Source organism: Festucalex cinctus, chromosome 17, assembly GCF_051991245.1.
Source record: "Festucalex cinctus isolate MCC-2025b chromosome 17, RoL_Fcin_1.0, whole genome shotgun sequence".
Classification (NCBI taxonomy): domain Eukaryota; kingdom Metazoa; phylum Chordata; class Actinopteri; order Syngnathiformes; family Syngnathidae; genus Festucalex; species Festucalex cinctus.
The window spans coordinates 10,228,862-10,243,292 of NC_135427.1; the positions used below are offsets into that span (position 1 = coordinate 10,228,862).

A 14,431-nucleotide genomic window follows, 5' to 3' on the forward strand; every position below is an offset into this window, starting at 1 on the left:
TTCATCATCATCATCATCATCACGCTGCCACTTTTGTGTCAACTTTCTTCTCATAGGACACTGCAGCAATTCTGACGTAACTATTTTTACGACAAATTCTTGGAGGAAAGCAGGTAAGTTGTGATACTTAACTACTAGCTAGCTTAAGTAACGAGCGGCTCAAAGTTGAGAAGTCGAAAAGTGGTTTCAGCACCACGGAGAGTTCCTCACTTTTCACTTTTCAAACAGTCGAACCGTCGGTTGTTTTGGTTGGTCAACCGCTGAATATTTTATACCCAGACAGCCACAAATGTGGTTTGTTCCCCTCCTGGTGTCACGTGTGGTCACTTTATTGATTAGTAAATGCAGGTCGGAGCATCGAAACAGCTAAATTTAGAGTTGCAAGTGAGTTAAGTGCAGATTTTTTTTTTTTGGGAGGCGGCAATTGTAGCTCAAAACGAGTGTGATGTTGTGCACGTCAATGCAGAGGGAAAATAAAAGCCGATGGCAGGTATGAGCAGTAAAATGGAGGAAGGGTAAAAAAGCACGAGGTGAGAAAGGAGGCGGAGTGTTTCTACGCATTGGAAAGAGGCGCAAACTGGAGGTGGTGATGGTGATAGGGGGGTGTTCTCTCCCTCTCCCTCTCTCTCTCTCTCCTGCAGCATTTCCTGACTTGCCAACCCCCCTCCCCCTCCTCACCCACCACCGACCGAGTGGCACCCTCACCTGGCCCAACGCGCTAACAAATGCAGCCTAGGTGGGAAGGAAAAAAAAAAAGGTTTGGTGGAGGAGTGCAAACACTGCGGCGAGAAAAGAGGAATGAGTTGGTGCATATTGGGTGGGGGTGCATGGGATTATGGGATGCATTGCCTGCGAGGGGGAGGGGAGAGGAATTCGGAGGAGTGCTGACTAGGCGGAACCAACCTGGCTGTTGGCAGGAAAGGCAAAAAACAATCACAGAGGGAGGCGACAGGATAGACGTGTTTTTTTTTGGGGGGGCACATGAGAAGGAGAAAAGGACATTAGGGGATAATTGCAAAAAGGGGAGGGGGTAAATGTGGATGATAAGTGATTAGAAAAGGGTGTAAATGCAGGGAAATGTCATGCATGCATGGGTGTGTATGTGTGTGATGTTGCCATGCCCCCCCCCCTCCTCAACGCCACCCGCTCCCTCATCAAAGGATGTAACCACAAGGCGTCATGCTGTTCCATCCACATCGCCCCCACCTGCCCTTCACTCCCTCCTCTTCTCTGCATCATCACACTCAGTGCACAGGAGACCTCTACAGGTGAGAGGGAGGTACTGCAGCACTGCGGTCAAACTCCGTCCCTCAATGCTCCTCCCTCCCCTCAAGTGACGTGTCCCTTTTGAATCCGAATGAAGCTAAGATAATTCATGCAAAACTCGCTTTTTTTTTTCTTTTTTTTTAAACGGTACTCATACAAAAGGGAGGATGTGAAAATCGTCACAATCATCGAAACCAAGCTCGCCCGTGGCCAATTCCCAGCACGTGAATGAAATAGGCAATCAATTAAGCAAGTAGAAAGGAAATGGCCTACTCCTGCCGGTGTGGCGCTCCCCGGGGGCCAACCAATCCAAACACATCATAGCACACAAGCCCAGTGGGGGGGGGTTGATCCGGAGTAACTAAGTACTTCATTACTGTGCTTCAGTCGATTGTATTCGGGTTCACTGGAGTAAGTATTTTCTGGTGCCTTTTTATTTTGAAAACATACAAAATAGGTTTGTTACTTTTTTTTATAAAGCTGAATCAACATTTAAAAGCTACCATTTTTTGACTATAACCAATATGGATCTTTTTAGACCAATTTAGATATCTGGTAGAAAAAAGTTTTTTTTTTTTAAGTATTACATTACATTTTTTTTTAAGTATCTTAACTGTTATTGATCAAATTATATGAATATGACCCACAAAAAAAAACCGCAGCAACAAGGTAACTTGTGATGGAGTCTTAAGAGATTTGACTCAAATGTTCTTTTTTGGCAACAGAAGAGTGAAAGCAAAAATTTGGAGACGTCTGCTTTCTTCTCACATGGTTACCATGTGATGACAGAGGGAGTTATTTTAATCAATTCAATGGTGCCAAAATGTCAGCGAGGACTTTGAGCGGTCAGTAGAAGTCGGACAAAAACAAATTGTATCCATAAACGGCTGTCCAAGAATGCACACTGACCTTTTTACCTTCTGTTATGATTTGAAGCGTAGTATTCTAGTCAATGCAAGACTTTTACCTTTAACTCGCCCATTGACTGCACATTACCATTTATATCATTTTTATTTATTATCTGAAATTTCATCATACATGTCACTGGGCAACTAAATAAAAATGAAATATGTGAGTAGAGGCCAGACAAAAAGTGATTACTTTTATTGAGGTATAGAGACAATTTTTGTAACCTTAACTATGTATGGCTTTATTACAATATATCAATTATGTATTCTATCAAAAAATTGACACTAATCAATACTGTGAGTTTCTAGATGTCTAGAATTCAGTTCAGGTTATGCTAGGATGACTTTATTGCTAGATTTTATAAGCTAAATTAATTTTTAAAAAAGTATGAAGCTCCTGCACTTTTAAGCTCTCTCTGAGGTGGTCTTGTAATTAACAATGGCCTTCCTGCATGATTAAGTTCATTATGATCCACTGTTAAAGCACAAGGGGACACATGCACAGTTGGGACAAGCTAAGATATACAATATTAGATTAGGAATCTGATATTTAATATAAAAAAAAAAAAAGGTTTTAGATAGACACATTCCTGCAAGTTTACATTGTTGAGCAACTGTTGTTTCATTATCAGGTAAAAAAAAAAAAAAAAAAAAAATTACACACCCTTCTCCTGAATTAACCAATCACATTCAAACTTATGTTAAAGTCATCATCATATAAAGTTCCATGATTAACCGCAAATAAAGTTCAGATGTTCTAGTAGGCTTTCCTGACTTTTTTTTTGTAATCTAGCTGTTATATTTTGTCACAGATTTGGATGATATTTATCATTCTCAACAGTTTTTTTATTTATTTATTTTGTTTTTTGCATGAACCATGATGTAAGTTATTATGGACATTTCGAAATAGCAGCACAAAAACCTTTAAAAAATGTCAGGAAAAGCCTACTAGAACATCTGAAGTAACATTGTGGTCAATCAGAGGCACTAAATGGTGGCAGGTTTGTGCTGACTCTCATTTAAATGAGAGTTTCAATGTGATTGGTTAATTCTGAATGCAATACATCCCTGAGTCGGTTGGCACTTGAACAGGGGTGTGTAGACTTTTACATCTCTATTGATTTTTGGGACAAAAGATCTATTACATTTGCAATTGGATATTTATAGCTTGGGAAATTTTTGATGAAGAATTTAGACTAAGTGCCATTTCTGGAGAAATTGCGTGGGAATGCTGAATGCTAAGATTTGAATGCATGTGGAATGCTTATGAAGTCAATTGAGAGATAAATTATGAAATGATGACCTCCTGGTTATTGGACAATGCACTTGGCCAACTGTGCCACACCGAGCAGGATCAGACACCTGTTAATGATGGTAAGTTATATGTATGGAAGTGGGTGTGGAAAAAAGTTCAATGTCTGTCCCATTGAAAATGAATGGGGGAAATTTGATATTAACACATTCACTGCCAGCCCAGCAAAAATGCCTTATTTGACGTCTTTTTCCGTCAATGGCAGTCAATGAGTTAAGATGAGATGTAACCAAAATTGACGGATTTTTAAGCAAAATTTGCCTTAAAAAAGAAAAAAAGGAAAAAAAAGGATGCTGCAATATAATCACAAAATATATTGGCACATTGTGTTTAACACATTCACTGCCAGCCCAGCAAAAATGCATTATTTGACGTCTTTTTCCGTCAATGGCAGTCAATGAGTTAAATTGTGCAAATACTGCAAGTAATGTGGAATCAGACGATATATACGCCGGGAGGCGTGAATTTTTGAAGCTAGTTGAAATTTGAACAGTGTAAATTGGAAGTATTATGAGGGAGTTGTTACGTGGCAAAAAAAGTCTAGAGAATAAAAAAATCGCAATAACATATGTTGGAATGCTTCAGCATTCCCACAATAATTGGCCCTATATGTTTACATTAGTGCAGATGACACATTTAAGGGCTCCAAATGTCGCCTATTTCTGACCCACACGATAAAGCGGAAGGGTGGAAGTGAGAGATTAGTCAACGGGAGGAAGAAGGATGGATGGTTGGCAGCTGGTGGGGCGGTGAGAACGAACAAATTTGGGGATGAAAGGTTAACGTCAAGGTTAAGGATTTGGATGTTTTCGAAGGCGCCAACGTCCACCTTCATAATCCAATCATTCGCCTCGAAAATAGAACCGTTGGCTCTCTCGCAGGTGGGCTCTTTTGGGGTGGGGTGGGGGGGTGTTTCTGGGTTACCCTCAGTCTAAAAATAGCACCAGCCGTAGATTTATAATGCAGGACCAGTGTGCGTGTTGGTGTGTGTAAGAGAGCAAATGGAGGAAAGGAGAGGCGAGAGCGTTTACGGGAAAGAAAACGACGGGGCCAGTTGGCAGGCGGGAAGTGACGGAAGGAAGCGAGCGAGGGGCGTTATGAAACTGGAGACTTGGCGTGTGTGCGTGTGTGATGCTGCGGAATGCAGAAGATGGAGCAAGTTGGCAGAGGTGGAGGTGATGTGTGAGGAAGTCTAGACCGTTCGACTGCCACTCCTGGATCAGATCCCGGCCGATGATGGACAGTTTAGTGTAAATGTGTTTGTGGCGCTATGATTCCTTTATCAAGGCCTTGACAACACGCACACAGGTCAAAAAGCAGGCAGGGTAAGAGTGCAGGAAGCATGCAGGGAAACACCCACCATTGCTGACGATCACACACATAAATCAATTACATACATATCAACATGCACATATAACACGTGACGGCTGTGCAACAGTGTGGGGGGGAAATCGTGTGAATGGAGCACACGCAAGGACAAAACGCGACTTGTTGAATGTGCCTCGCTCGCTCGTTTAAATGGAGGCTGAAATAATATAACGCTAATAACCATCACCATCATGATCAATTCAATACATGCACGCTCGATCGACGTTAATACTCACTTGGCTCGTGCAGGTTGCGTGCGCCAAACCCCGAAAAAAAAAAATAATAGAAATCGCCGCTTAGTTTTTTCTTTGTTATCGGAGGATTTCACACTGTATCCAGTCGCTCGCACGCAGTCAGATGATTCATTATGGTGGTGGGGAGTTTTTCCTCTTTTTTTTAGGGTATTTCCCGGGAATTGAGGGCAAAAAAATGCAGTTTGGATGGAAATGAGAAGAAAAAAACACCCTGAGGACTGCCTCGCTTTTTTAGCTCACCTTTTTGTATGATTGCCTCAATATCAATAAATAATAGCCAAGCTAGCATTTGTCTGTCTGGTCAAATATTTCAATGGAGATGCAGCCCAGCTCTTTGCTTGTCCCTCTCTGTGTTCCTTCAGAGGAGCGTCACCTCCTGCACTAGTTTTTTTTTTTTTTTTTTTTTTTTTTTTTAACCCTCCCTCAGACGATACATGTGGGCGGATTAGACCCAAGACAGAAAGGGTGGGAGGAACCTGCCGTATACACGCGCGCTCGTATGGTCAACTTCATCAATACGCAAATTGATACATAAAAAAAATGAAATGGAAAACACACGCCACGGAGACAGAGAGAGACGCGTAAGGATATCGTGTTGATTTATTGCCATCTGTTCAGTCGCTGCTTTCTCGTCCTTCTCTCCGTGCTGGATGGATGCACAAACACCATTTTGTCGACAGGTTCCCAGCAATCACATCAACGGGAGGGAAAAAATGACATCGGCAAACATACAATTGTTCTTGTTTGATAAAATCATAAATAAGTTATTTTTCTATTACACGACCATACAGTAGTAATAAATCGGACCTTTTTGGCCTCATTTTGTCCCACTAATTAGTTTTTGAACAAAGCACAGCGCCCGAGGAAAAACAACCAATCACAGCAAGAAGGCGCGGCTGACGAGGTGTCAATCGGGCTTGTGCACTTGCAAGCATGTGCTGTTACTTTACATTAGGTTAGAGGAGCTTTGCTGAAATTATTGCACGTTATCCACCTCCAGTTGTGCTATAGGGGTGAGGGGGCGGAGCATATAGCCCAGTCCACAAATGTATGTTATCAACTGGGTGGGAATACTTTGTCAGCATCCCAAGCCCGGAACCTCATGCCCATGTTGCTGATGTCACTCATTAGGCCACACCCCCACGTAGTATTAGGGATGTTGGATACCGGTTTTTTTTTCCCCAGATCAATACCAGTACTCAAGTAGTCAACGATACTTTGTAGCGATACCACTCATACTTCTGATACAAAAAATTCCCCCCCCCCCCCAAAAAAAGAGATCATTTTCAAGAAAGACCTATGTTAAAATTGCATGAAATTAATGGTGTGGTTTTTTTTTAAATCTTCTAATTTATGATTTCCACAAGAGGGCGGCCGACACCGCCATCGCCTGTGATCAGTCCAGATTGCCCATCCCCTTTGTTTTTTTTGGGTTTTTTTTAAAGCTGTATATTTATTCACATTGTCTTCTATAATGTTTTTATAAATTATAGTTGGCAAGTTTCCTAATTAAAAACAACTTTTTTTTTTGCAGGGCCGGAATGTATTAATAGAAAAAGTATTAATGTGCTAAAAAAAAAAGAAAAAAAAGAAAATTGAGTTGACGTTGCAACGATGACAGTTGAACAGTATCATGCATGTGAGAGGTGTTCTTAATATTTTGGTTAAACATTTAGCTACATGCAGTGGAGGTTGGTTCAAAATATTAGAAACGCTTACTGACGTACATATGACGTAAAACAAAGTAAACGGCAACTCAGCTTTACAGAAGTCCAACAGTCAGCAGGGCTGCTAATGCATTTATTGACAGGAAACTCCCGAGAGCTTCAGATAAAATCTCATGAAAATTACAGTAGTTGTAAAAGGACAAAAGGGCTCGCGTGCGCGGCCGCAAGTGCACCCGAGTAAAGATGAGTCGAGGAGACACGACGAGTTGCCTGTTGACTATTAAGTGGCAAGCAGCTTGCGTTATTGTTAAATGAGGCCGTTTAAACAGCTTGCTTGTACAGCAGAAGCTCATTAGGGGAAAGTTTCGGGGGAGGGGCGGGGGCACAAAAAGAGTTAGCCGTAGTTAAGTGCAGAACAAAACGGCACAGGTAAAATGAGGCCAGGTAGATGATAAACATTAGCATATTCATGTAAATAATGACCAAATTATGTCACAAAATGGTGGACGTCTACGTTTGTCTTTTAACCCCCTGGGCGTTATCTTATTTTGAAATGACTTGGTCAGAACCATCAAAAAGCCCAAAACTACTCATTCTTAACAACGCCACAAGTACACACGTATTTTGCGCTGGTTGCCTAGCAACCCAACACGACGTAGCCTAGTTTGGATGGAAAGTAGGCCGCAGCTAGGCGCTACAAATTTGTCAATGTTACGACGAAAAACTCTGACGTTACTTCAAAGTAACAACAATTTTCTGCTAAAATTCCATAACAAATTATCAGCCCCGTTTTTCAGTTACGTCACATCATTGACAATGACTTCCGCTCATTTTAAGGTAACAAGACACAAGTGCCACAAACAAACTTTTTTTTTTTTTTTTTTTTTAAGGCCACGCCGTTCACAGGAGGGATGTTCATCAGCACTTAGGATTGCATAAATAAATACTGAACGCTCAACTGGCTTCTTACTCAAGAGCCGGCTCGTGTGTGAGGAGAGCAAACGAGCGGCCAAGCGGATGACCTGAGCACGCAATGAGTATGAAAATTAAAATCATAATAATAATGTACCAATTCTTAAACACAGATGGAAACTCCTTGGGAGTTAAAAAAAAAAAAAAAAAATCATGACCGCTAAGGCAATGGAAATGATTAAAAAAAAAAAAAAGTCAGCACATTTGATTTACATCCGGAATGCGCTTTGGTTTTCATTTCACGAGGCAAAAGCCTTGGCAGCATCTGTCGGCGTTCCAAGTCTGCAGGCTTCAATTCAGAGATGCATGGACGCTTTTTCATCAGCGGGGAGGCCGTCAATCATGCTGGAGCACAAATCAAAGTGAAGATGGAACCAAATGAATGAATTCCAGGGACGGAGGTGGGACAAAAATTGTGAAAAGGTGTTGAACGATAATTGGCATTATAGCACCACCTTTTGGCTTCCTTAAATTATGGCCAAGTACCAAAATGGAGTTTGCTGTTTGGTCCACAGGAAATTGTCACAAAATTTGTTGTATCTTCAAGGAAGCTTGCTGTCGTCTTCTCAAACAAGCACGTGAATAAATTCACACAAAATGGTGGATGTCTTCCATCGTTGTTGTCTGTCTTCTTGGTTGGTTGCACAAAATGTCAGCATTCACAACATTCATAACTACAAATTAATTTATCTGGTTTTGGCTTTTGTTTGTCAGCCAATGTAAAAACAAAAGCAGAATTTAAGTCAGATTTTTTTCTTTTAAACCGCCAATTTGATCAAATTTTAGTGCGGGATTTAGTGCCATCTAGTGGTGAACTAATAGAATGCACTGATTTTGAAAAGTGCACTACGTCACAAACCTGCTACCAATAACTAGCAATTATTATTTGGAGTAAATGAGAGACCAGGCTAACAAGAGCAGCTAGCGGGAGAAGCTAGCAAAAGCTATTATTAACATAATAATAATTATATATATAATTCTATATTATTAGCATATTATTAACATTAATAGTGACTTTTTAAAATCAACTATTAGTTCACCACAATTGGCTATTGAATGGTAATACTCTAATTCCAACATTTTAAAGTATTGTGTATGGATTTTTTTTGCTGTCACTTTAATATTTGTTAGTGAAAAATGTATATATTTGAAAATTCAGTGGCACATTTGGTGCATATGTACTGTAAATAAGGATTTTATTCAGACTGTACAGATACTGTACAAGTTTAGGTAACCAGGAAAAGAACAAAGTTTTACACTCAATTGAGGGAAAAGGTGCCACAATTCCACATCCACTAACTGAAATGTGTTTATGTAAATATCCAAGAAACAAAAGTATGGATATTCCCAGAATTCCTTTCTGTGCCTAACATGTGTTTTGCTTGTATCGTTTTCCTCAACTGAAACTGAAGTCATCACTCATTTGGTGATTTATTCCCCACCTTGGAACCTCATCAGAAAAAAAAAAAATGTTCTCAGTCCCTTTTCAAAATAAGACAAATAAGAGTCTCTTTGGCATTATGACGACAAACCTGCGACACGCCGCTTGTTGGGAGGTTTGGGCTTCCGCTTTTCGCATTTGCCCTCCGTGCCTCTTTTCGTGTTGGCCTCCCACTGTTTCTTCACCAGCGTGTACAGCCTCATGGTGGCCTGCGCGTCCTGCACCTGCAGGACAACCATTACAAAACAAGTCAGGTGAGGATTTTTGAAATCTGGAACGGGAATCGATCTGCATTTGAGAATTAAAAAGTGGTTGATTTTTAACATTGACACAAAAATGGATGACTCACTGAGGAATGTTCGCCCTGCTGGACCTTGACGTTGAGAATTTGCTGACAAAGCACTTTCAGTGAGGGTCGCTTTGTCTGAAATAAATAAATAAATAGTCATCTCAGAATGGATTTTATGTGGCATGGATCATGTTGCACTTGCCGCTACCTTGACAATCTTCCGGAAGGGTTCGTACTTCTGAGTGTCTCGGATTTTCTTTTTTGGGTGATCCAGTAGCAAGATCTTAAAAAAAGATAAGATGTTACGAGAACACGGAAAGGATTTGGAAAAATATTCAATATTTACCTTCAAGTCATTGTGTATTGCGTGGCCAACAACAATTCTTCCGTGCAGGATCGCCGCAACTTCCTTCTGCACGGTCGCTAAAGCCTCACCTGTCATCACAACACCAATATTGATTTATGAAGGATTTTTGTAGGTCCCAAGTTATGGTTTCCTTTTTTTTTTTTTTTTTTTTTTTTGTAGGGATAGACCAATTATCGTTATTGGCCATTTTGAAGAATCACATGGCCAATAATGACTGCCAAAAACAACCCCGACGATGTCAGCCGATTTCGAGCATTGTCACTCATCTTTCAAAGCAAAACAGAATATTGTGCGGTATGACTCCATAAACATGGTTGATACTAGGGCTGCACGATATTGGAAAAACATGCGATATGCGATATACTTGCTGAACATATCAATAGCGATATTATTGCGATATTTAGCATGTATCTAAAGAAATTACATTTTTATTATTTAATGAAAGAAAAACATTTTTCATGCGGCAAAATAAGCACCCTTAATGTAATCTTAGTTGATTCATTGTAATTATGTCTTAATAATTTTCAACTATTGAATGGCGATGCACATTTTAGTTAGCATCTGACTGGTCAAATTCATATAAAAACCATAAAATTCCATATAAAACTTATTGCATGCCTTTGCGATATGCATATTGCAAGGGCCAATATCGCGATATCGATATTTTTTCGATATATTGTGCAGCCCTAGTTGATACCATATGAAAGATTGGATTCCATTCTTTCATGAAAAAAAGTACATTTCTACCTTATTCCATTCTTGAGTAATCACCATTTGAAAATAAGTCATTTGAGTAACATAAGCGAAAATACAAAAAATAAAGAGAAAACAAGCGTTATGTAAAAAGAAATTTTTTTTGCACAAAAGTGACTTTGACACTAATATTTTTTGTCTAGTAATATTTAGTGTTTAGTGATCATTCACGTCACCCTTGAAACCGTTCTATTGCATCAGATTTCATCAGATTCCGTCATGTTTCATTGTAATTTGATATACCGGCAGCCCATTGAAGAGAGACAATGCTGCCATCTGCTGGTCAGCGTTAGTGGCTGTTTTTGATTTCACAACCCCAATGACAAGGCAGCGCTGCCCATTGAGAAAAAAAAACAAACAAAACAAAACAAAAAAAAACCTCCGTAATAAACACCAATTAACGTTTATGGCGGCGAAAAAATATCATAAAAATAATAAAATATTTGATGCTAAGATTTTACCTTTTAGTGAAAAATGATTATCAGCTCCAAATATCAGTTATCAGTGTCCTTGAATACTAATAATCGGTATCAGCCCTGGGAGAAAAAAAAAAACAACACATATGGGTCTGTTTTTGTTTTTTTTTTTTCATATTTTTATGTCTCTTGGACAACTGTATTGAATTTCATTGCATCTTGTTCCATCACAACAATAAATCTATTCTAATTGAGGACAAGGAGTGTGACGATATATCAATATAAATCGTGATACTTTGTCTCCCGATAGATTATCAATATGCCCACATAAGTATCGTGATATTTGTAGTCAATATTCAGCCACTCTAACAACTCCATTGTTCATTACTTGTTAAGCAATTATTTGGCGGACCACTAGGGGGAGCGCCTCAAGTGTGTCGGGGAAATGGACGGAAGTCTTCAGGCAAAGAAGACTCATCAGCTTAGTTTTATTATTTTATTTGTATTTATATTTGTAATATTATTACTTATTAAGTGATTATTTGATGTGTATGTTATTTTTATTTATATTATAATAATTTGTTACTATTATTTTATGATTAGTTTTATCGTAGATTATTGGGGATTTATGACCTGAGCAATACATCGATAATCGCGGTATCGGCATATCGTGAGATAATCGTCATCGTGAGCCTTTGTGTCGCGTATCGTATCGTGAGGTTTCCCACTCCTATTGTGGACTCACCGTTTTCGATGTCCTGCGGTCGGATGCCGCTGACCGCCGTGCGGTAATCCGTCACCGGCTCTCCGGGCCTCACGTACTTGTCATAGATGCATTTCCCGAAATTGTTGACGAGGGACACGCGCGCCAACATGCTGTCCTCCCCGCCGGGGCCGACGCCCACCATCTCGCAGTCGATGGCGACGGCTCTGGTGAGGCTGAGGGCAAACAAACAATCGACGGTCATCTCAAAGTCACGGATACTACAGGGTAGAATGTGAGGATGCTGGATACAAATAAATATCGTCACCCCTCAAAAGCTTTCTCCTTGACGAGAGCACGCTCTGTCTCTTTTGCGTGAACGCCCGTCCTCTTCCTCACGATCTCCGCCGCCTCCGGCCCCACCGTCGCCTCAATGTCATCGGGGTCCACGTCGTCAAACCAAATGTCTTCCCTGTAAGAGTGCAAAAATAATCATATTGACAAATGTTTGCATTGAGAGTAAAAACAACACGTTGTTATACTCACTCTGTAGGTTTGGACTCTTTCTTTGCTTCGACTTGCTGCTTCTTGGCTGCGTCCTCGCCATTTGCTTTCAACTTGTTTTTCCGTTTAACTGCAGCTGGCTGTTTTGCGTCCGACACAACACGAATTTTAGCCTTGCAGTCAGCACTTGTTTTGTGTTTGGCTTCTTGTCCTGAATCAGTCTTAGTGGAGTGATGTGCACTTTTGAATGGTTTGCCTTCCTTTTCTCGCAGAGAACCATTCGGTTGTTGTTGGGATGTCGATGGGTTACTTGTCGTCGTAGTCTGAATGGACCTTAAATTCTGTGGAGGGCAATACTAGTTACCGTTACCACCACTGAGAAAATGCATTTTATGGCATACACACAACAAGGCTTACCGTTTCTAATGCTTTCCAGTTGGCAGAAAACTGTGTGGCATCTTTTGGTGGTTGTACCAACAATGTACCCTTTACTTCCTTCACGACTTTCTTCTTAAACTGTTTTTGTATCTTCCTGTGCTTCTTTTTGTTTTTCATATAGTATTCGAGTACTTCGGGGGAGTGATGCTTTTTTTTCTTCGGCTTCATCTTGGACATCACTTTGATTTGAACACTTTGCAAACCAAGCTCGGCGAGAAAATAGTTCGTGTCCACGCGGCTCCTGTCGTCTCGATGGTAGATTTCTGTTGTAAAATTGCCTCTGTCGTGGAAGGTTTAGCGAGTAAACACGCCAAACGCGGGTAAATTGTTAAAATAAGCGTGTATGTGACGCTCACGTCGTTTTTTTTTTTCTAACCCATGCGCCAGACATGCAGAAATACGACTTCCGGTTGGTGAAACATCCAAATGCGTTCGACGGAAACAAATTTGAGCTATGCGAAAACATACACGGTTCCCGCGGTGTATAGCAGACAATAGCTATTCATAGTTATTTGTAAAATATACCTGCAATTTACTTGTATTTATTCTAATTTAATTTGGCCATAAAAAGTCTTTCTATATACCTTTTAAATAAAGAACATTTTGCTGCCGTTTCCAACCGTGTTAAGTATTAAACGGACAAATGCAGACAAAAGCAATCGATCGACAATATTCCAGAAAACAAAACGACGGCCATGTAAACGAAGACAGGTTTGTTTGTTCGTTTTACGCCACATTTGTATTAAGTATCTGTTCTTTGTGTGCTTTAAACGGGTTGTTCAATTCAGTGCGTCAAATGTCATGTTATGGTTTGATCGATTTCTTTTTTTTTTGGTAATATGTAAAGTCATAATCCGGCCTATTGTAGTGCTTTAAAGTGACATTTCCTTTGTTATTTTGATGTGTGTTTCAGATCATGGTGGAAAATACTCCCTCTCCTCTACCTGAGAGGGCCATCTATGGCTTTGTCCTGTTCCTTGGTTCACAGTTTGGCTTCGGTGAATTGGTTTTTCTTGTTCCTGTGTTAGAATTGAATAGATCAAATTGTGTTCCTTATGTCTGTATGTGTCATGACTTATTTATCCCGAATTTCCACCCAAAGTTCTGTATTGCGTGTGGGCATACATACCAGAGGAGTGGCTTCATTCAGTCGGACTCACCTACTGGCCTCAAAAGTAAACAGACGTTTCATATCAGTCATTTCTATGCCACACATTTTCCCCCCAACTTGCATCGTGTCTTGTAGATATTGGGCCCTCGCTGCGCCAATCTATCTGTTGGTCGCAATAACCGTCTCTGTGGTGTTGCTATTTGGAATCAATCTGTACAACACAGCGCCGCTCGACTCTCTGGACAACGTCACAGGTACGCACCTTAGTATTCAAGCTTTTCATTATGAATGAGAAAAACAAATATAATAAATCGTCTCTCATCCATAATATTTCAGATGGGTTTGCACAAAGCCAGATGAGTGAAGTCGCCCGGAAGGGTCAAATACCAAGACTGAAGGATGTTCCCATCAGTGACGTCAATAAAATGTTCTACTTGTCACCTAAGTTGTAACCAACCATTTGTTTTTGAATGAAAATGGTGAACATGTGAAGGTTCCTATTAAATAAATTGTGCAATGTGTACAAAATGTTTTAAAATACTTCATATGTCTGCTGTTTTTGCTTATTTATTTGTTGTTGTTTAACATAAATTTGCATAAGAATTATCCCAGATTTTTATTTTGTTTTTTTAACATTTTACACATTGGCCTCTAAGGTCAAG

The 14,431-nt window shown here is 40.1% G+C and overlaps 3 protein-coding genes across 7 annotated transcripts in view; 1 reads left to right on the forward strand and 2 right to left on the reverse strand.

Annotated features, from left to right (window-relative positions):
• LOC144005216 (voltage-gated potassium channel KCNC1-like) overlaps positions 1 to 9,406 on the reverse strand; it is a 53,990-nt gene extending 44,584 nt beyond the window's left edge. Inside the window, exon 1 of one of the 3 annotated variants that reach the window (XM_077503230.1) lies at positions 9,280 to 9,406. In XM_077503230.1, the coding sequence (XP_077359356.1) occupies positions 9,280 to 9,326 (47 nt within the window). In that variant the 5' untranslated portion in view covers positions 9,327 to 9,406. Of the gene's footprint in view, positions 1 to 5,090; positions 5,477 to 9,279 lie in introns of those variants that run through there. The other 2 variants (XM_077503231.1, XM_077503233.1) reach the window with 2 other exon arrangements.
• rexo4 (REX4 homolog, 3'-5' exonuclease) lies at positions 6,895 to 14,278 on the reverse strand. Of its 3 annotated transcripts, none has more exons than XM_077503239.1 (9): positions 12,638 to 14,277; positions 12,263 to 12,561; positions 12,045 to 12,188; positions 11,759 to 11,952; positions 9,824 to 9,912; positions 9,686 to 9,760; positions 9,538 to 9,612; positions 9,280 to 9,412; positions 6,895 to 8,092 (listed from the first exon to the last, which is right to left on the reverse strand). In XM_077503239.1, the coding sequence occupies exons 1-9, from the start codon at positions 12,833 to 12,835 to the stop codon at positions 8,088 to 8,090; spliced, it is 1,212 nt and encodes a 403-aa protein (XP_077359365.1). In that variant the 5' UTR covers positions 12,836 to 14,277; the 3' UTR covers positions 6,895 to 8,087. The 3 variants fall into 3 exon arrangements, with proteins under 3 accessions (XP_077359365.1, XP_077359363.1, XP_077359364.1); XM_077503237.1 differs by lacking the exon at positions 6,895 to 8,092 and adding an exon at positions 8,927 to 9,197 and having other exon boundaries at positions 12,638 to 14,278; XM_077503238.1 differs by lacking the exon at positions 6,895 to 8,092 and having other exon boundaries at positions 8,927 to 9,412; positions 12,638 to 14,272.
• On the forward strand, positions 13,120 to 14,309 carry pigp (phosphatidylinositol glycan anchor biosynthesis, class P). Its single transcript, XM_077503242.1, has 5 exons — positions 13,120 to 13,369; positions 13,572 to 13,656; positions 13,761 to 13,833; positions 13,905 to 14,023; positions 14,106 to 14,309. The coding sequence occupies exons 2-5, from the start codon at positions 13,575 to 13,577 to the stop codon at positions 14,219 to 14,221; spliced, it is 390 nt and encodes a 129-aa protein (XP_077359368.1). The 5' UTR covers positions 13,120 to 13,369; positions 13,572 to 13,574; the 3' UTR covers positions 14,222 to 14,309.
• The last annotated feature ends 122 nt before the right edge of the window (positions 14,310 to 14,431 follow it).

Bases quoted from the DNA above. Each gene is read 5' to 3' on its own strand.
- rexo4 (XM_077503237.1), bottom strand. From the start codon at position 12,835: ATGTCCAAGATGAAGCCGAAGAAAAAAAAGCATCACTCCCCCGAAGTA. The intron at 9,913-11,758 runs GTGAGTCCACAA...TTGTGATGACAG, and splicing joins ACCGCAGGACATCGAAAACG to GTGAGGCTTTAGCGACCGTG. The intron at 9,198-9,279 runs GTTTGTCGTCAT...TTTTCTGATGAG, and splicing joins CAACAAGCGGCGTGTCGCAG to GTTCCAAGGTGGGGAATAAA.
- pigp (XM_077503242.1), top strand. From the start codon at position 13,575: ATGGTGGAAAATACTCCCTCTCCTCTACCTGAGAGGGCCATCTATGGC. The intron at 13,657-13,760 runs GTGAATTGGTTT...TTCCACCCAAAG, and splicing joins TGGTTCACAGTTTGGCTTCG to TTCTGTATTGCGTGTGGGCA. The intron at 13,834-13,904 runs GTAAACAGACGT...CGTGTCTTGTAG, and splicing joins CTCACCTACTGGCCTCAAAA to ATATTGGGCCCTCGCTGCGC.